General features: G+C 41.4%; 1 protein-coding gene across 2 annotated transcripts in view; it reads right to left on the bottom strand.

Annotated features, from left to right (window-relative positions):
- Nucleotides 1-11,614: 11,614 nt before the first annotated feature.
- drd3 (dopamine receptor D3) overlaps nt 11,615-21,594 on the bottom strand; it is a 28,975-nt gene continuing 18,995 nt past the window's right edge. For both annotated transcript variants that reach the window (XM_069512113.1, XM_069512114.1), the window contains exon 8: nt 11,615-21,439. In XM_069512113.1, the coding sequence (XP_069368214.1) occupies nt 21,243-21,439 (197 nt within the window). In that variant the 3' untranslated portion in view covers nt 11,615-21,242. The remainder of the gene's footprint in view (nt 21,440-21,594) is intronic.

Genomic DNA, 21,594 nt, shown 5'->3' with positions numbered 1-21,594 from the left:
TATGCAGCTCCTTACAGAACATAGTTACAAGGTGATTTATTCCTTCAAAAATGAAGAATTGAAAGCAAACAATAGGAAACGAGCACAAACCTCCCACAAGACCCAACAGTCCCCTCATGAATGTTTACATTCACTAAATCCATATTTTTATTTGGATTTGCACCAATTCGCACACACTCATTAGTTTCCTAAACATGTCTAATTTGTTTTATCAAGATCCAAGAATAATTTTCTAAGAAATCAATGAAAAATGTAAAAAGGTAAGGCACCCTAAGAGAATAAGGATAAGAGTGAGCTCCTCTGGTCCATCACATCCAGTTAGTGGAGCGACTGACGGTTGTGCCAGCTGCTGGAGCAATGCATCCTGGGAGTGAAGGTGTAATATCGATATTTAGCCAATTCAATCTTTTTTTTGTTTCCTAAACCCGAACCCTCCTCAGAGCTTGTGGTTTCCTCCTCTGAGCAGAAACTGTGTTTGGCACAATCTCCTGAGTCCTGATTCTGATGAACACATATTGATACTGATCTCTATTAGAAGAGGAAGAATTTCCTTGTTGCTAAAACTGATATAATTACAATTTCAACAATACAGTCACACAAGGCAAACCAACAGAAATGAAAGCAGTTAGTATATTCTTAAAAGTTGGACTTTTGTTTATTCATGATATTTTCCTGGACATTTCAACTTTATTCTGAAAATGCAAAAAGGAAAATATTTTGAAGTTGCTCTTACTTTTAACATCATAGTCTGGCATTTATTTAACTGTGCTGAGTCATAAGAGCAGAGGCCACAAGTCTGACAGTCTTTTAATGTGTTTCAATATATTTTAATGTACCTAAATGCATTATATGCAATTCATCTAATTTAATGTATTTTGAAATAGCCTGATAGGTTTGGCCCTTGTCTGTAATAATGACGGCTGAATTTGATTGATTAGGTGGAGACTATCGGAGCCTCATAAAACTCAAACTGGTGTGCGGTGAATATTTAACACATTGACCGAACATCAACATTCATGCGAAGTCGTGTCCACCTGGCAAATGTAAATCCAATATTTACCCCTTTAGTGTTTTCTTAATCATCAACAACTGCTGAGAAAAATATCTGGCTGTGTGTTTGTCTCTGCGGCTGCTGAGAAAGTAAAACAGCGTCTGCTTATCATTTTCTTTTTATTTATCTATATATTTTTTTTACAGGAGATAGAGTCACCTGTCTGGAGGCAGCACAGCCAGACAAGGTTTGAGTTATGAGTCATGAAAACACTATAACTGAACTGCAAAGTTTGGTTGTTGTTGTTCTTGCTCTTCTTTTCCTTCCTCCTTTCCTCTCTCTTTTCTTCTACCTCTTCTTCCTTCTCTCTTCATCCTCTTCAGTGTCCTCTTCTCCGTGTTCTTCTTTGTCTTCTTCCTAATTATTCTCTTCCTCTTCTTGCCCCTTTACCTGTTCCTCCTTTCTTTCCCTCTGAATTCTAATCAGTTGCTTTGTGTAATCTTTAAAACAAACAAACAAATCCCAAACAGACGAGAACAATAAGTAGGTGTGATGTTTGTCTGTACGGTTCACTTGCTTTCTCTCTCTCTTGCTCTCTCTCTCTATGAAACATACTTCCTTGTTGAAGAATTATAGAAATAAATTGTAATAGTAATAATAAGCAATATGAATCTATGAGGGCCACTGTGCAGCTTTAAACTTGCAGTGACACAATTACGGAGAGTTATAATCTGAAATCTGTGCAGTTTACACTTTCAACACAGGGATTCATTGTCACAATGTTTGTTTTGACACCTGAGTAACTTAAAGTGGAGCTTATGTTAGAAAATGTGTCCAAAGCACCAATTAAGACTAAAGTGAAACTGTACGTGTTAATTTCCAATGTCAGAGTTGGATATTTGTGAGAAAGAGACATGAGCTGAGGGTTTTGCTCTTTCTCAGCTACACTCTGACTGACACTGGGCACGATTTCCATGTAAAATGAGCTCTGAATGTCAGTCAGCAGGTGGCCCTCAGAGCTCATTTCATCCAATTATCCAGATGGAATGTGTGATGCAGGTTGGATCGCTACAAGTTCCTCCTCTGTCTTTCTCTCCCAGGACAAGTTTGCAGTGTCTCACATTGGCGGCAGGGTTGTTATCCACCATCGTGGCAGCGCAACATTAAAAAGAATAAGCTCAGCTGCTCCCTGACAGAAAGTTATGGAGGCAGCAGGGCGAGGTGCAGCAGGTGGTGTTGTGCTGGAGATGATACCCGGAGAGAGGTTCTTATCGGTGAGCGATTGTGTTGTTGGCGTAGAGCGTCCACAGTCTTTTACAAGAACGAGAAGGTGTCAGTGTTTATCATTTTGAGAGGCAAGTGTCCACGATAGTTTGGAAGCTTAAATCAATGACTCGACAAGGTGTTGCAGCAGCAGCCAGAGCCATTGATGAATTACTGAGCAGGGAACCATCTCTCTCTGTTTGAGCTGATTAACATGTTGCAAATTCAAAGAGACATAAAACGATCTGAAAGAGACGCAGGATGAGACAGTGAGACACAAATCAGACGCAAAGAGACACTAAACACCCACAAAAGTTATTTTCATACATCAGCTGTTTAGAATCAGAAAAGTTACAAATGCCATCTGGACGTGTACCTGCTCTCGTCACACACCGGCTCAGTCGAACATTACCCAGACTTTGTGTTTGACTAAAGTCCAATAATGCTTGGATCAACTTGTGTGTTCACACAGAAGTTGAACCAAGCTCCTCCAGGACAGGTCTCGCAGGGATCATGTGTGAAAGCAGCCACACAGTTACGACTGGTTCTTTTGAAAATGTGTTATATAATTAAAGTTATTATTACTATAACAGGGGGACACTGAATGAGAGAAGCACAATGGGGCCCTCTTTCATTCTAGATGCTAAGTGGGGCACCCTCCATATGTCTGTACCTCGGGGGTTGTTGTCTCTTAATCCATTCATGGCTTCACTTCACGTTTTAACCACTTTCATTCACAACATAACCCTGCCCTGACCTTCTCCTCTGTCCCCATGGTAACCCCTTGACCACCAGTGAAGAGCAGTCAGAACTCTCGTCCCCTTCCCGGCTATAAACGATCGCTCACTAAACAGGAGGCCAAATGCCTTATTAGCCCCCAGATGTATTTCAGGATTCATTTATACACATAAATCATCAGCTGACAATGTTTTAAATCAGCGGGGACCTTCTGCCACCGTCAGACGCCCCAACTGAATATTTTATCAGGGCTGTGGCTACACGCACGCCATAATGTATAAGTGCAGGTTGAAGTACCCCGCTGAAATATAGAGAGAAGGTCATAATACATTAATGCTACAGACCTATTGGTTAACATAGAGTACCTATTTATTAAATGGGATGTGACATGAAACCAGTAAAAGAAAGGTTTTCTTTATGGGAAAGTATTTTGAATTTATCTTTGAGTCAACTCTTTGTGCAGGAGTTGTGTGTGCAGGCCTTTTATTCATATGTGAAACAAATCCTGTTTATGTTCCAGGTGCACAGGAGTGCTTTGGACACAACTTTCTTTCTTTGTATTCGTACTAGATGCATTTTGCACCAATTTGCATGGTGTTGTAGGAGTGTATAACTAGTGTAACCAAAAATAATGTGCAACACAACCAAACCTCTGACTGTTTCCAAATATTTACTTCAGGAAAGTGCTAATGCTGTCTCGTAAAACACGTGAGAATAATTTAATGTAGACTTCTTATTTTGGTCCATGTCCCGTCCACTAACATGGAAGAGTTTGGGACCTATACTGCAGCCAGCCACCAGGGGGCAATCAATATGCTTTGGCTTTACTTTTGGGGAGTTGTGATGTGGCACAAAGATCATAGAGTGGAACGCTCTAAAATCTTTAGTCCGACCTCTGTGGTGTGCCCTCTACTGGAATCCTCCAGTAACTCAATCATGACGCAGCCGGCTGTCTATAGCATCCGCATGGTTAAAACACAAATGAATCAAAGTAAACACAGAAAAGCAGCAGATCTTCACATTTGAGAGACTTTAACCAGAGAATGTTTTCAATTTGTGCTTGAAAAATAAGTAATAATTTAATATTATTAGTAATAATATAAGTTTAGTTAATAATCAATGATCAAAATTTTTGCTGATTAGTTTTCTGGCTGGCTTGTGTTGATCAGGATAAAAGCTAGTGCTTGTTTTTGTCACAAGGTTTGCGCTCTGCCTTACACACACACACACACACACGCTTACACAAACGCTCAGCAAATTCCATAAAATAGAGGATGATGGCAACCGACCTGCAGTTTTTTATTTGAGTGTGATTGTTATGTTGGGTCGTCCTAAACCCACAATCCACTGGAGGAAGCATTTCATTTTATTTGCCCTGACTCAGCAGAAACACACTCCGCAGTAAAAAAAATTGAATTTTTAGACAACATTGAAAAAATAACTTTTTCTGACTTATATTTGTCTTCTCGCGATCGATAGCGGAACAATACGCCCACGGACACCAGGGTGAAAATTTAAATCGTGGGTGTGGTGATTGGTCTGTGTAGTGATTCAGTTCCCAAAGGCCTGATTCCTGTGAAATGTCCCAACAGCTGTAACTATCAAGTGAGGTAAAATCCAGAGAACACTTAATTTGTCTCCTTTCCTGGTGATTTGGACAATCTGCTCTAAATGTTGAGTCAATTAAGGGATTTAGTCAAAGGCACCAAATGTTACTGAAGGTCGGATGAGCTTGTTCTTGTTTGGTTCCCAGAGTTTCTTTTTCTTTACTGCTCCGCTGCCCCAGAGGTCACGAGAAGTTTAACGAAAGGTCAGCCGTACACCGTTTAGAAGGACGGGGGTCAGATGAAAAGGCCGTGAAGGATTTGACCTTTACAGTTGTGTGTTAGCACGGGAGGGAATTGAAGGAAGGAACACATCTTTTGGTGCAATTTCTGGTCTGAGCATTTTGCAGAAATGGAAAAAGGGAGAGATGCATAGAGGGGAAGATAGCATGTGAGGAAAACCACAGGAGCTTCATGTACCATTTCAATGATTGGCTCTAGTTGAAGGGTTCACAGCTACAGGTTTCTCTAAGGATGCCTCCCTGCAGTTCTTATTGAAAGCAGCCGTTTGAAAAGCCTCCTCCACAATGAGCGATGATTTAAAGATTCACCAAACAGTGTCATACAGTTTTTCGTGAATGAGGTTTACTTAAGAATCCTGGAAGGATATTTTTAATGCACCTTCCATCCACTTGTATTTAATTGCCTCTGTTTTTTAAATAGCTTGTTTGTTTGAAAGAAAAAAAACAATGTATGAGGACAATGGAAAATCTATCTGAGACCACCCTGTCTTCAATCAAAGCTCTCCTATGGATTTTCGCTGCAATCAATATTTTCATATGCATGTCCGCCATGATACAGGAAGGTTTATTGTTACTTCTACTGTTCTCCTTGTGAATTTTAAATTATTTTACACAATTTAAAGAGCTCGATGAAACGGTGACGTCAAGACAATCAGGCGGAAATCAATAGAATTTGATTGTAATGACAGCGTAGTGGGCTCTATTCTCAAGAGCGTGACTCGACATCTTTACGGATGCATGCAGAGCCTTGATTAAATAGTGATCACACTCTCAGAAGGGTTCGTTTGATCCCTGTGCTGACGTACAGTATTATCTGCCTCGGAGGCTCGAATGGCAGGGCCTCTATGTTGCAGTAGGTGCAGCCGTTATTTCTTAATGGTGGATATTTTTGAGGTACAGTTTTACTGAACATGAAACATTGTGTTTTCTCTGATTTGCAGGAATGGCAGAACTAGGAAGGGAAAGAATTATGGGATAGCGGATCATTCGCAGCAGCCTTCGAGGGAGCAGGAGGCCGGTGAGAGAGTGAAGTTTTAAGACGAGGAATGAAAGCGTGGAGAGAAATTCTGATCATCAGATTTTTTTTTTTGTTCGCGCCTTCTCTGCTAACGGCAGAGAATTAGAAGTTCATCTTGATTCGAAGGGACATCAAAAGCAGATTCGCTTGTTGAGCCGTAAGTCACATCTGTTGCGCAGCATGGAGCAGACTCAACACAAATGGGGGTGTGTTTTTAAGCAGATTCTCCTTTTAAAGATAGCCCCCAGCCACAATTTAGAGAATATAAAAGTAGCCTGCATTGAGCAATATTTAGTTTGTAATGGATTTTTCCACAAATAAAAGTCCAACAAACAACTGAGAAATGCTTAAAAGCATCTACTCCCTCAGTGAGAACGCCATCTATGAATATGCAGATGTGAAGATGCCTCAGGGCTCCATCGCCACCACTGATCTGCTTGTTCTGATCTGAACCTGATCAGCCACACAGGCCACAACAATTCAAAGAAGTCGAGCTGATTCTCTCATGATTCAGCTTTAGTTTTTTGTGCTACAGCTCATTCACTGTTAAAGATACGATAAGATCAGAAGATGTATATATATATATATATATATATATATATATTTTATACATTAAGCTCAGTGCTCCAACAAATTCTGCTTTTAAAAACTGCAGGAATCGACAAAGAACTGTAACCTTGACTGTGTTTGTCCATTTTTAAGTTGTTTTTTTTTTTTTCCTCTTTGGAACACAGCACATACAACATACAGCCAGGGGACAAGGACACTCAAAGTTCAATGTCCAGCTGAAAAAACACATACTTGGAACAGACATTCAGGGTTCTGATCGCTCTCCTATTGCTAGAGTCATCCTTCAAATGCAGCTCAGAAAAGCATCAATCAATTCCTGAGAAACAAAGGTTCCAACCAGTGGATCCTTCTCGGCTCAACCTATCCCAGGATTTATTCCGCGACAGTGAAGAAGCTAACGAGCTATCTGGGTGGCTGAGCTGCAGTAAATGTAGTGACCATGCAATAGCAAGAGCAGGACAATGGTGACACAAATAGGAAATTCGTTGACAAGACCATCTTGTTTCGATTTGTATTATTCAGTCTGCGAGCAGAGAACCAACAAGAGTGTCCCGCAAAATATTTTGCAAAAAGAGGCTTTTTAATTACATTAATCAATAATATTCCACTTTCAGCTGTAACAGCAGAATAAATAGCTTGCAGCATCTGATGTCAGAATGAATCTACAAGTAGATAAAATCCAATCTTTTCTAGCTCAGCGTGGTCTTTGGATAAAGAAGTGAAAGGAAGATTGTGGCTAAGGGTTTCAGTCTCAAAGTGCAAATTCAGTCAAGTTTAATCTTAAACCATTAACCCCCCTCGCACAAGCCTTTTAGACCATGACCGGCTGCCACAAATGATGCTCCTACATGCACATCTCAAACCAACCCCAGCCCTCAAGCTGACACCCCCCCCCGTGTCTCCCAGGACTGGAAAGAAGCAAACATCAATCTGTGTGAAGTCAAATATCCAAGAGACCATCCTTGTGGGGTGGAGGCTTCTTTTAGATATTTCATGGGATGTTCCTGGTTTTTGGCTCAGAAACCAGCAGTGGGATCTGTGCGGCCATCGGGATGGAAACACTGACATTAATTGGGTTTGAGGGCAATTTCCTCGTGACTTGATTAAATTGGAGACAGATGTCCTGGTGGCTCAGGTGTGGATAATATGTATTCAGCCTATAGGACATCTGTCAGATCCCTTCAACCTCATCCCAAACCCACTGAGCTCCACAGGAAATTGATGCATTTCGAAAAAATTTATTATGCTATACTTTTCTATATGTGTTTCCCATTCATGAATTTATTAGTGGTAGTCTGCCATGATATCAACATGGACTGCCACATGTTGATTTAGGTTTTTTTATGAGCTAAAATGAGTAAAATCTAATGTTATTATAGTTTTGTACCCAGTGCATTGATTTGTTCAGTTGCTCCTTGAACCGCTCTCACTTTCCTTCTCTCTTTCTGCGTACTGCTCCTCATCTCACTCCATTCTCTGAATCAAAACAGAGAGAGGGTTTGTTGTTGCCTTTTTTCCTGGAGAGAAGATGGCCGGCGTAGCTGGTGGTCAATATCGACCGCTCGTTTAAGTGGATAGTGATGATGTTAGCTGTTTAACTCTGACACTGAATGTTCAATAAAGATTAATACTGAACAATGTTTTCAAAGCTGTGATTGGGCTCGTTCTGAGGTGGAAAGGCAATAAAGAAACCGCACACACGTGAAAGAGGAACAGTTTGACCGATGTGATTGACTGTCCAATGAATCTGTTTTCAATATTTGCAGGCTTTAACCATCTGAAGCAGTGAGATATGAAGAGAGATGTAGGAGGACGGAGGAGGACAACAGCTCACATGTTGCTGTGGAAGACCTAAAGCAACTGGTGAGATCAACAACACAACACACACATATATACAGCTGCATATATTTTCTTATTCAGTCAGTAATTTGTTTTCTCTTAAGTACTGCTCCAACAAAACTTATGACCAGGAGTGTTTCAAGGGACTTTGGGGTCCATTGGCAAAAGGGATCAAGGGGGCCCGACATTCGGCCAATCATCCTCAAATGATAAACAAAGTGCAAACTGTGTATACACATAAATAAATGTGAAGTAGTAAAGTTTAAGTTCAAACCTCCATCACCATTCCAGGCACATCATATACACACACAGAGACATTCTAATCTTAAACAAAACCTCTAAAATTACAAAGCTTTTGGCATAAAACTAGTGGCATCCAGTTGGAGGTTTCGGACCAGAATGTGGTTGCAATCTCCAGCATGTAGTCGATTATAGAATTTAAAGGGATTATCACATTGTTGTAGTTGACGTTATCAGTCATTCTCGGGCGCGACTGCTTTGCCTGTCCTGTTGTGACGCCCCTGCTTCTGGCCCTGAAACAAATGTTGTTGACAACCTCTGGTAAACGTTCTGGGACCAGAATCCCGGCTTGAGGGAGTGTGTGTTTCTGTGAATGATGGCGCCTACACACTCCTACAAACTCTGGCATTACTCTAGCGTTTGGCTGCCGATGAAAAGTCTGTCAGGCGGCCGCACGTATAGAAACAAATCTCTGCTGTTGTCCACCCCTACACGCCACAAGTCTGGAGCTCAGTTTTCCACTGCCCACTTGGGATATTCAGCAGAGTGATGACACCAGCGGTGTGATCAGCAGTGCAGATGAACGTGTACAAACTGAAACAGAGATTTTTACATCTGCTTTTTCTAGTACACATACGTATACAAGCAAAGTCATTTGAAATGCATAAGATGGGGCCACAGTATACCCATATCCAATCAGCAGTATACCACCTGCTTCACGTATCATTACACCACTGAGGTGATGTTTGTGACAATATATAATTTTCTGCACGCATGTGCACGTTGGTGATTCAATAAACATTTCTACTGCTGTGGCTTAAGTTGCTTGTGTTTATGCTTCTCTGAAGATTGTTTGTATGTTTATATATGTATGTTGTGCAGAGAAGTAGCACACACTAAGGCTTAGTTAATGATTTGGTTGTATGTACATGAATCCACTAATGATATGTAGGCATTTTCATTTTGTATTTATTCAAGCATGACACAAAAGATGCAAACAAAATGGGAGCAAAATTGCACAAAATTCCCCGATCATAACAAAGAGAGAAATAAAGAAAAAGGTGCAGGAGTACAGGAGCAGTAAAAAAGATATTACGCCTGTTGGTCCCTAAAGCCACGTCCCTCTTAGATAGTAGGGCATGGCCTCAGCCTGTGTTGCTGTCACAACATCTTATATCTCTTCAGCACAAGTACACAAGGGAGCCTGAATTAGCATTATTATTATTTTTTTAAATGCATTCTTATCTTTTCAATCAAAAACACCAAAGGGAACGTCAGAGGACACAGATCCAATCTGAGTCTAATCAAAGCAGGTGCTGTTTTCGATATAATGCACAAAATCCTACACATACGAGTCCTCTGCATCTTCTGAGAGATTTCTTTATTACCTCCAACCAAGGAGGTGATGTTTTCACACCTCTCCATTTGTTGCTTGGTTGGTTGGTTGGTTTGTTTATTCAGACGTTAATTTATCGACCAGATGAATCCCAGTGACTGCTGTCCCTCTCATGGGGTTAATGTTTTTTTTCCGGTAAGATGTCTCAACAAAAAACTAAACATTAAGGGTGCTTTTATAAAGCTTTCTTTTAAGAAGTGACTCAAATCCCCAATTACATCCTTATCCCACAGTATCCCACAGTAAAATTTGGATGAAAATAACAACAACAAAAACAACAATTCATGAACACTTTAGAAAAACTAACTCCAGCTTTATTTTGCACATTTGTTCATTGGAACAGAAAGAAAAGTCAAGGTTGTAAGGAACAATATTTCCTTTTTCTGTCAGCAGTTGCTATTGATTGTTACCATTGAAACGCAGCTCAGTGCCACTTGAGATGCTTTGTCTAATGTTGCAAGCTCACATTGACTCAGTATTTATTTCTATACACCGCTAACTTACATAAGACAAAATCTACAAGAACAAAAATATGTTTAACCTATTTTGATGAAACAGCCACCAACGTTGGGGTATGAAAATGTAAAAACTCATTTACGACATCTTTGCAGGCACTTGAAATCTATTTTGGCCTGTTTCAAAGCGGCTGTTGAGTCTGCGATGAATCACAGTCCTGTTTTCTCTGTGACTTTGCATCTCTGTGTTGTTGTGGGTGCTGTTTATGTTTGAGGCAGCTGGGTCGGGTTGTTGTTGCTGGAAATGTTGAGGTCAGACACAGAGTTGGCTGCAGGGCCAAAAGAACAGCTGGGCGAATCAGAGCACAGCCTGCAGCTGAAGAAAGGCCAGGCACCCCTGTTTCTGACTACCGAGTGCACTTAGTATGTAAGGGAGTGCACATGTGCTCGTGCCACGCTTCATGCATGAAGATTTGTCTTCATTTGTACATGGCTAGGCACGGTTGTAACTTCATTTGCATGTAACCTCTGTTCTGTGAGTCGCCAGTGATCCACAAGTCGGATCCGGCCGTGGGAATAAGATGACAGGCGCTGGTTAAAGGAAACCTCCTCCGCAAGCATCAGGTAGCCCACTCATTAAGCCTCCTGTGGAAGCACAGTTATTTCATGCTTAAGCTGACATATCAACAGCACAGGAGGAGATGATAGACATGGAGAGAACAGCTCAGGGGGGGCAGACAAATACGTGAAGATTTTAAATGCAGAGATAACAGAAGAAGAGAGGAAGACAGAAAATATTTCTGTCTGTGACACAGGGATGGAATCTGTCAGCATTTAGTGATTGAGATCACTATTGCAGTTTAGATGGCCTCTTAGTTATCGTGAAGTTCACGCACGCACGCACGCACACACACACACACACACACACACACACACACACACAAAATCTCAATCTGGCCAACTGGGCGAGCGTTAGTAGAGGAGTTGCGAGGAATGAAAGTCATCTATTTGTGCTCATCGATTAAACATTGTTCCCTGGGGTCTTTCAATCTGCAGATTTAATTAACAAGTTTCGCAGGAGTAACAGGCACCAGGGGCCTGCAGCCGGGGAGAGCGGATTATACAAGAGAGGAAAGGTGTGACAGACAAAAAGGAAAATCACAGAGAGACGGAGCCACGGGCAACAGAAAGTGATGGATGCTGCGTCTGAAGAAACCTTCATGGATCCGAGTTGGAAAAAGGAAGTTGGGTAGGAAAAGAAAACGAGCACAAACAAATTGAAGGAGTGTTTAAAATTCACACGCTTATATGCTAATTAGCTTTTGCGGATTGTTAGTCAGCCTGTATGCGAGATATATATATATGTATATGTACCAGGTGTTTACAACAAGTTTTTCTAGCTTTACACAAAGCTAAGTCAGCTGTTCACCTCTCTTTCCGGCTAATTGCTGCTTGCAACATTGTCAGCTTCCAACTCAATACAATCTATACAAGGCACAGACTGTATATATAAAGCTGGAAGACAATACAGCTCAGAAGTGAAGCCCAATTGTCTGGATTGCCCCCTGATGGCTGGCTGCGGTGTAGGTCATCAATGCCATCTCCTCCATGTGAGGAGATGGGACATGGACCAAATTTGAAAGTCCAGACATGAATCGAATCTATTTTTCTCAAAGATGTTTTTTTTAGCTGAGACTGACTCGTGAATGGGCGAGCACTTAAAGGTCCAGTGTGTAAGATTTAGGTGACAGGGATCTATTGGCAGACTTTTAATGTAGAGTAATCCTCATGATGGTTTCAATAGTTCGTTTCATCTAAATTGTATTTTTCTTTACCCTAGAAAAGGCCCTTTATATTTAAATACTTTATATTTACATGGAGGGGGGGCCTCTCTATAGAGGCCGCCATGTTTTTTTACATTAGTCCAGACTGGACAAATTAAACGACCTATCACTAAAACAACGATATCACTAAATTCTACACACTGTACCTTTAAATGGGACCTCGATACTGTGGCTCCATCTCCCGATCTCTACTGCGCAAAATGGCAGCGTTTGTATCCAGGATATATTTTGGCTTAATTCCTGGGAAGTGGGAGGAAACATTCATCTTTTTAAATAGTCTATGATACACAGCTATGTGTTGTTTCTGTGTTTTCAGCTCAGGTGGCTGTGGCTTAATATTAAATATGTGAGAGTGATTTCATGGAGGTAACAGAGCGATTAAGTGTTGATCCCTTTGAGTCAAAGGTTGATTCCAACCACATGCACACAGCAGCATACATCTTCAAAATAGTCAATACGGCCAGTGACAACCACCTGTGCATCATCACTCAACAATCAATACACAGGAGCCTGACACACACACACACACACACACACACGCACACACACACGCACGCACGCACGCACGCACGCACACGCACACACACACACACGCACACACACACGCACACACACACGCACACACACACACACGCGCGCGCGCGAGATTGGAAGGTGGAATGAGCTGGAAAGGGAACCGGTCAAACATGATGACACAAAAGAAGGAGACAAATGAGGGGGAAAATAAAGATTGTGTGTGAAATCAGTTTAGCATGGCTCTCAGTCTCTGCAGCTCCGTGCTGGAGTCACATGCGTGAAGTATCTCACCCGGCAGAGAGTGGAAACAAAAGGGGGGGAAATTGAAAGTGAGAGCAGGAAGGTAGATAGCAGAGAGGTCTTTCGGGAAAGAGATGGAGTGTGTGTGCCTATGTACTGATTAGGGCAACCGGTTGCATCCACGCTCTTGTGAGGGTGGAAAAAAAAAACCCTCGGAAAACAGACTCGTGGACAGCTTTCCAAATCAGCCAGAATGAGGAAGGATTTCTTTCTAGTGCTTCTCCACACAGGTGAAGTATTTCTTGTCAAAGCATCAGCAGCCTGCTCAAAATGGACGACGAACATGAACACAAAGTGTGTAATTAGAGAGCCATTATAGCAGTTTGGGTCTAAATGTCATGTAATTATACAAATGCTGCATGCACTTTGGTATCTATAGGAAGAATCATTCATTACCAAGTATGTGACCATCATCTTTTCTTTTTCTGCAACACATGTGAATGCAGAAATATTTTTTGTCACAAAACATTCACACAGCATTCCTTCCATGGTGGAGGGAAGGTCTCACTGTAATGGCTCAACAGATTGACAGAGTAAGGGGAGCCCAGGTGCGGAGGTGTGTCTGTGCATAGAATGGATTACTTATGCATACAAACTCCTGATATCTTATTGAATGTGTGCCTCTATTTAGGGACTCCAGCTTATCTGCAACTATTAGTGCAATTTGCAAGATCCATTGTGCCTCCGTGATAAAATAATCATTTATAATTGCCATAATTTTCTCCAGAATAAAATCTGTCTCTCCTGGGAAATACAGGACCTCATCCACTGAGGGAAATTCCCTCTGGTCTGCTCTCTCCCAGTGAAGAGGGGAGCGTGGATCATTAGATGAATCCTGATAGGTGTGGTGAGATTGTTCAACCTCTATCTTCATCCCTCTCTTCCATCTGCTCATTAACTCCAAAAGTAGCTCCCTGGTCGAGACCTGGCTTGCCAATAATAATCACACGGCCACATTGTGATGGTAATTCTCTGGGCTGCAGCGTTTGCCCTTTAATCTATTCCTCAGGAAATAATCTAAGGAAACATCGGAGCAGGCATTGCAAACCTTTGAGTGTGTTTCTGTGATAGCGTGTGCATAAGGGTTGTGCGCTGGATCACGTGTGATTGTGTGCATGCAATCATGCAAACTGTGTGAAGATTTGTCAGGGGCTTATCAGGTGATCCCTTGGTGCCGGACCCTTAATTGACGGTTCACACTACATTTTAAATAGACTACAGTTGAAGTATTCATGTTGCATCTTGATTCTGTTTTGCATTTTCTCTCTTCTTATTTATATATAAGCACATCTTCATGGAAAAAACATCTTAAAGGAGTCTCACTGAAGGAACTTACTTTGATAAGACTTCCCGTTTATTTACCAACACACTGCATCACCATATAAAGCTAATTATATCTAATCTACGGTAAATAATTACTTCAACCCCTCAGTGCTACTTATAAATCTTAGTCACGAAACACACAAAGAACATGAGCCCTGTGAGGCCTCCATTACTCATGTTAATTCCTTATGAAAGGGCTGAGATAAAAGAGATGCATGAAGGAGTTGTGGGAGGTGCAGGGCAGGGCCACACTTTTTAAACAGTTTGCTTGCAAAAGAGCGTTGAGGTATCGCCTGTGCAAGAACATGTCGAAATTAGCATTTTATCAGAGCGTGCCATGTCTGCTGGTCAAGATAAAAAAATGAAAAAACACGAAGCAGAAGTGGGAAATAACAAAGTACTTTGTTACTGTACTTAAGTAGATTTTTCAGGTATCTGTACTTTAGTATTTATTTTCCTTCTGACTTTTTACTTTGTCTCCCGACATTTGAACACAAATATCTGTACTTTCTACTCCTTATATTCTCAAAACTGGATCGTTACTTGTTTTTATGCATGGGGCACCTCTTGATCACTCGCTTGCCCCCTGCCTCGGGAGACGCGTGGGCCCCGTTGGCGTGTGTGCCGTTGGGGCTGCAGCGTAAGACCCTAAGCGTCCGGAGGTTGGTCAGGCTGCTTGACCGCTCGACCTCGGTCAACCATGGCAGGTCAACCGAGGTCAAGCAGCTGTACCGGTAATGATCACTCTGCAGGTCCACATACAGAAACCTTGTTACTACTTTTATTTCCTCTAGCTTGTCAAGTTTGATTGTGTTCTGGGCACGGGCGGTGTGTACAAAGGGCAGGGACTTAATCAAGGTCAGCACATTCGCCATCTATTTATTCCCCGTAAAGAATGATCCAGGTGCTCATGCAGGACCTCGATTCAGTTCAGTCTTTATTGTTCTGTCTGAAATTTGGCAGCAAAACTAGACTGTGTCCAGTGATTTTTTTCTCTGGACCAGCTCTGTTCAACTTTTTTCATTCTGCCGAGTTATCAAAAGAGGCATCGTGTATCATTGAAGTTAAAAATTCATTTTTACTCTTGTACTTAAATACATTTCAGAGTCTTTATTTACACAAGTATCTGTACTTTTACTTCAGTAAAGAATTTTGCCACCTCTGACATGAAGTCTTTTCATGTTTGGCCAGATCTTTTTTTCAGATCTGTTTTTCAAACCCACTGATGTTTGTGTCTGAAATCTGGTGCAGTTTCTATTTTGCTATTTTGTCCGTCATTCAAAATTAAAAGGATAGTTGGTAAAAATCTCCCTTTTCCCATTTTCAAAAACGTTACAATACTCGCAGGGTAAAACACATAATGTATCCAATCTTAATACACAGATCACACACCTGAATTGAACTGATTCTGTCTGAATCAAACCTTCCAACCTCCCCATGCTAGAACGTACGAGCTTTACTGTGATTATATGTCACTGTACATGAGTGTGTGTTGGGTACTCACTCCATCCGTTGTTTTGATCCCCGCTGAGTGGCTGACATATTTAAAGAGCTTAAAACATGTTTAAAGGGCTTTAAAGGGCCTCTGGGCCACATGATATCACCACGGGAACCTTTACACTCACTCACTCACACACACACACACACACACACACACACACACACACACACACACACACACACACACAGTTAGTGATCCATGGCCTTGGATGTATTACGCAAACAAACCCATAATTAATTTGTGTTTTTGTCACTTAGGAGGGCATTTCATTTATTCCTGGAGATTTATTCTCTAATAAGAAGAATTAGGCATTCTGGGAAAACACATATTTGATTTCCTGCAGGTAAACATTAAGAAGATCAATACTACTCTCATGTCTGTCAGGTGTAGCATATCCAGCTGTTACTATAAATTAGCTGAGGTAATACAGAATGGAAAGAGGGATACACACGGAGGAGTGTTAGGGCCGGCCATAAAAAATACATCAGCTAGAGGCCAGCGCAGGGCCGAGAGTTTCAGAAGACAACAAATATGATGACTGTGGAGGATGTTGTGATAATGATACACTTAAGAAAGTGCCTTATGTCTTATGGTCGTCTGGCTTGAACTATTGGCTACACTGCCCCCCCATGATTCCCTGTGGTACTGCTCTGTTCTAACTGTTTCGTCCGTATCCATTAGTGTCCAGAAGACGTGCACAAATACGGACAAAATGAATGCAGAGTACAGAGAGAAAGCACTGTCCTTTATGTACATGCACATATTTAACGCAGAGCTCAAAAAAGCTTCTAGAGTCTTACACTCACTATTTGCTTGTTTAACTTCACATCCTTCAAAACCTGCATCTGTCTCCGTGCTCTGTTCTGCTCTCAAAGACCAAACATCTGACTAAATGTGGCTCCGATCCCCCATAATGACCCTGTGTTTGAACTTTTAACCCTGAACTCAGGAACTGTAGCATGTGCATGAAGGACAGGGAGCGACACGGAGGGGAGGATGATTATCGCGCTGCTTTGACATGTTGGTGGGAGGAATAAAGCGGGAGGCATTGGTGGAAGGAGAGAGGGACAGACTGATTGTCAAGGGGTGTAGACACCCCTAACTGTAATCAACATCTTTATCCATCATCACTATCTGCCGCCAAACACTCAAACTGCCTATCACATCTGCTCGTCCACCCACAGAAATGTACAAAGCCTCTCATAACCATTAAGACAAAAGGAAGCGGCGGGGACTTGTTAATTGTGTAGACGGGAATAGAGGGGATTTCAGACATCAACTTTAAGTCGGCACTGTGTGTTTTGCTTTACCAGATATTTTAGAAACTATCAGTCTGCACAATGAGACCTTGTCTGCACTACTATTCATTCACCACAATTTAGGATAAATTTCCATCAACATGACCTTCGTTTTACAAAATATCTCCGTCCAGACACAAAAGCCGACTATACTCAAGCATGCCGGGCTGTGTGGAGATAAAGTCCACATCAGTGATCTGTCAAATATAAGAACTCTGTGGTGGAGGTGATATTGTGTACGGCCGTCATTGTTGTGGTTTCTGGCAAATGCTCATTCCACAGAATGGGTGGGTGTACGCAAAGTACGCTGTGACAACTTCATTTCTCAAATGCTTTGTGCTTTTGAAAATCGACACTTTTGAAGGTGCAAAAATCTCAGTTGTAGTAACTAAAAATTCGGTTTACATGTAAACGTTAGGCTCAATGGCATAGGGAAAAATTTCGCAAAAAATCCGCGTGTGGACAGGGCGTTCAACTCACAGAAGTCTGACCATGTCTGTGTAATCCGACAATGAGCAGTCATCACTCAGGGCTGCATCCTCTTCCTTCTGAGACCCGCTGATAAACACACAAATGCTTCATCACGTTCCTCTTTCCCTCCTTCCAGTGTGTCATATACACTGAGCTGCACAGCTGAACCTCCCCTGACTTTCACTCACGGATGGCCTCCTTCACTTTTTGGATCCGCCTGCTCTCTCAGACCTGTTTACACATGTTCCATCACGCATGCCACATGAATGCATACAGACACAGAGAAGGTATATGCACCTGTTTGTGCTTGCACAGACATGCACACATCAGGCTCATGCATCTCACGCAGCAAATTATACAGTCCCCTAAAGCCTTGTATGTATTCCCCAGGCATATATGCATGTCACTGCACAGTATATACACTGACAGTAAAAACAGAATACACGTACAAAGATGCACGGGGTGAAGGTAAATTCCAGTTAATCAGTTTGAATTGCGTTTTATCCTGACTTAAGTATTCAGGTATACATCTGCTTCGCAAGCACTGAGGCCACTTATATTTCTGCTTCTGCTCCCCCAGCAGCAGGTGTCTATAGAGTCATGTCTGTCTGTCCAGCACTTTGGTTCAGAGAGGCTGCAGGAATGCTGAATAGACCGGTGGCTCTCTAACTGTATTTTCATTATTCCCAAAGGCATCAGAAAGAAAGAAATATTCATAACCCCTGACTCAATTTTTAGTTTTTTTCATTTATAAGTCAAGTTATATTTTTATTGACTTTATTCATTACTTGCCTTATTGAAATGATCTTCTTGAATTATATTTAAATGTTTTATCGTCTTACCTCCATGTATTTCATTTTGTTTCTTTTGGAAAGTCCCTGTGATCTATGCTTGGCAAGTAGACAAAAATGTTTCATTAATAATTCTGAATTCTGATTTATATTCATCATTAGTGCCTGAGAACCAGCAACACCAATAGCCAAAATGTCCTAGGCTGAACTTTACTTAAATTTTATTGTTAAAAGTTAAAGTCAGGTGTGTTGAGATAACTCCCACCTATACTCTCATCTCTTTATCACACAGTCCCACTACTTGTAATTTTATTCTTTAATGAGGCTTATTTCACCTCCTGGGATCTACTCCTATAACACCTTCCTTAAATATAGAATAAAAAAACCCCTGAAAAGTGGGGGAAATCTACTCACACCTTAAGAATAAACATTTGGTGTACTGTTCTGTAAGGTTTATAGAAAGATCCCTTTCTGAGAATAAAAGCAAAGAGTATAGAGCATTGTTGGAAAAAAAAAAAACTTGGCTGATGCCGATTTTTTGGATTTAATACAAATAGTTGACAGGGATGAGTACTATGACAGTTTAACACGTGAACAATGGAGCCTCACTGAATTAGCTCATGTCTTGAGTCAATTAAGCAAGAGATTATGTTGTGAAGACATTTCGCCCATTTGTCATCTGCATCAGCTGCTTATATCTGGCTCTGCCCTCCGGTGCTGCATCGACGGAGCATTCAGAGACGTATACAAACACAGAGAATCAAATGTTGTTGTTTTTGTTATGACTAAATGTCTACTGTACACACAAGACGTTCTTTAATGTAAAAACAGAGTGCCATGAAATTGGATTTACTCATGAACCCAGAACCTTTCCTCTGGCGGCTTTAAGGAGAGGCGTAACATTTTTAGCCTAACAATAAATGGAAAATTTCATTGGCATGTTCAATCCATGGAGCTGCTTCATATTGGATGCACTGAGCACTGCAGCCTCTGTGGGTTCAAAAATGACTCCAGACCCTATTGGGTGTCGGGCTTGTATGTAGTTAATTTACAGTAAGAAGTGAATGAGTGGTTTTATTATTGCTTCTGATTGACTGGGCGTAATCTAGAGGCACATTTGCACAGCTGTGTAGTATTAATAACCTATAATGAAGCTTTAATTAAATAAATGAATATTCAAATTATCAAACGGAAGAATACAAACATCTCATCTCATTCATTTTCATTTATAACCTGATTGTACCCTCGTAAATATAAATTTCTCTAAATCTCTACATTGTATTGAGTATTGATCTGGTTGTTATAAGGGTTCAGAAAACATAAGCTAATTATAAGGTTTATTTAGGTTTACCTCTTGATTACCGTGTACTGGACATTCCTCTCAAATCCTAATGTGCGTCCATAAATCAAGATGCGCGCACGCACACACACACACACACACGTACACACCTGGTGCGTCACCATCACAGGCACAGTCAGTGGAACAGGGCTGAGTCGACGCAATGGCACAAAGTGTCGGGGGAGCAGGTGTTTATGCCTCTGTGAGAAATAAGAGAGCGTGAGATGTGGGCAGAGAAACACCGACCCCCTCTCATCCTGCAGCTATCCACGGTCCACCTTCTTTTTTTCCTCCCACAGACATATTTGATCTTTACTCATTCCTCTTCTTTGCTGTCTGGCTTTACTCCTTCCACCCATCATCCTTTATCTCGTTCTGTACTTTTCCCTCAGATTCATCCTCCGTCTGCGTCACAGTTGCTTCTCTTTTTCTGCCTCTAAATTGCTCAATATCCTTCCCAGAACACTTTAACCTTCCAGTACCTGATGGTATCTGACATCACAAGCAACATTCAGATGCACACATGCATATGTGCAATCCTTGTATCATTGTGTAGACATAGATAATTACAAGGTGGGAAGATAGTTCATGTTTTTTAATTTTTTTTATTTACAACACACTGCAGTTACTGCTCTGTCCATGACAGACCTGCTCTCCACATGGTTTACAATCTTGCATTTTGTGAAGATCACAAAGCTCCTGCCTTCATCGGAGCGTCAGAGGAGCCAGCAGGCAGCTCTAAATAATGGGGAAGTCTGACCCATTACGAAACACAAATTCTTTCACGGTGCATAACATCAAAATGTCACTTTTTAAAAATGTTCTATTTAATCCACATGGCACACAATGCCTTCACGTCAAGATGTATGACAATCAAAATGATGTGACTCCTGGCAGGGACCAGTTCGATCCTTCAAGCACAATTCAAGTGGATGGCCTTGAATTTTGATTTCTGCATGCACAGGTGAATAACTGATGGTGACGATAATGGTGGTGGGGCGGTATAACATCAGTTAATCCACACAGTGCGTTGGCAACCTGCCTCAGGACGAGGTGGACTGCAGGTTCGAGATCAATCCATCAGCCTTAAAGCTCCTTTGTGGTTTCCAAACTCTCATTGATTGGAAAGTCTTAAAATAAGGAACTGTGCCAAATACTGTACAAGACAAATCCACGAGAAACACTTTGTGCTATCAATAAGACATTATGCATGTAAAAAGACTTATTTAAAGAGTAATACTGTTCCAGCCCTGTTGAGAAAGAAAAGTTTGAGTCTTTGTTTGAGTCAGAAAATTATAAATCCTCTTTTGTTTACATTTATTGCGTGACACAGTGTCAGTTCATTTCCATTTTTCATCTCGCTGCCTCTGAATAACTCCTGTGAGTTTGCTCTCCTGGACAATGAGCAGTCCGTGGTCATGGATTAAAAAATGTACAGGGCCAGAGTTGTAGCACGAGTCCTCAGCCTCATTTCCATTTAAATCTCCTTTAGTGCCTCCTTCCTCAGCAGCTGAGGATCTTGATGAAGGCCCGTCTGAACTCGATGTTAAAGGTGGTGTAGATAATGGGGTTGAGGGCACTGTTGACGTACCCCAGCCAAGTGAAAGCACTGTAAAGTGCAGGAGGCACGTAGCATGTCCTGCAGTGGGTATTCAGGATGTGAGTCACAAAGAAAGGCAGCCAGCAGATGAGGAACACGCCTGGTGTGGAGAAAAGGATGAGAGGGAATTGAGGGTGCAGACGGTGAAGAGCCAGAGAAAACGTTAATGTGAAATGTGAGGGAGAATGTTTGTAGAATAAATTTAAAGGAGAGCAAACGTTTAGAAATGTGAAGAAGATGGAGATCAGAAGAGAC

Source organism: Paralichthys olivaceus, chromosome 17 (genome assembly GCF_024713975.1).
Source record: "Paralichthys olivaceus isolate ysfri-2021 chromosome 17, ASM2471397v2, whole genome shotgun sequence".
In the NCBI taxonomy this organism is placed as follows: Eukaryota; Metazoa; Chordata; class Actinopteri; order Pleuronectiformes; family Paralichthyidae; genus Paralichthys; species Paralichthys olivaceus.
Note: the sequence above shows the minus strand (reverse complement) of the source record. Positions and strands in the feature narration are given on the sequence as shown.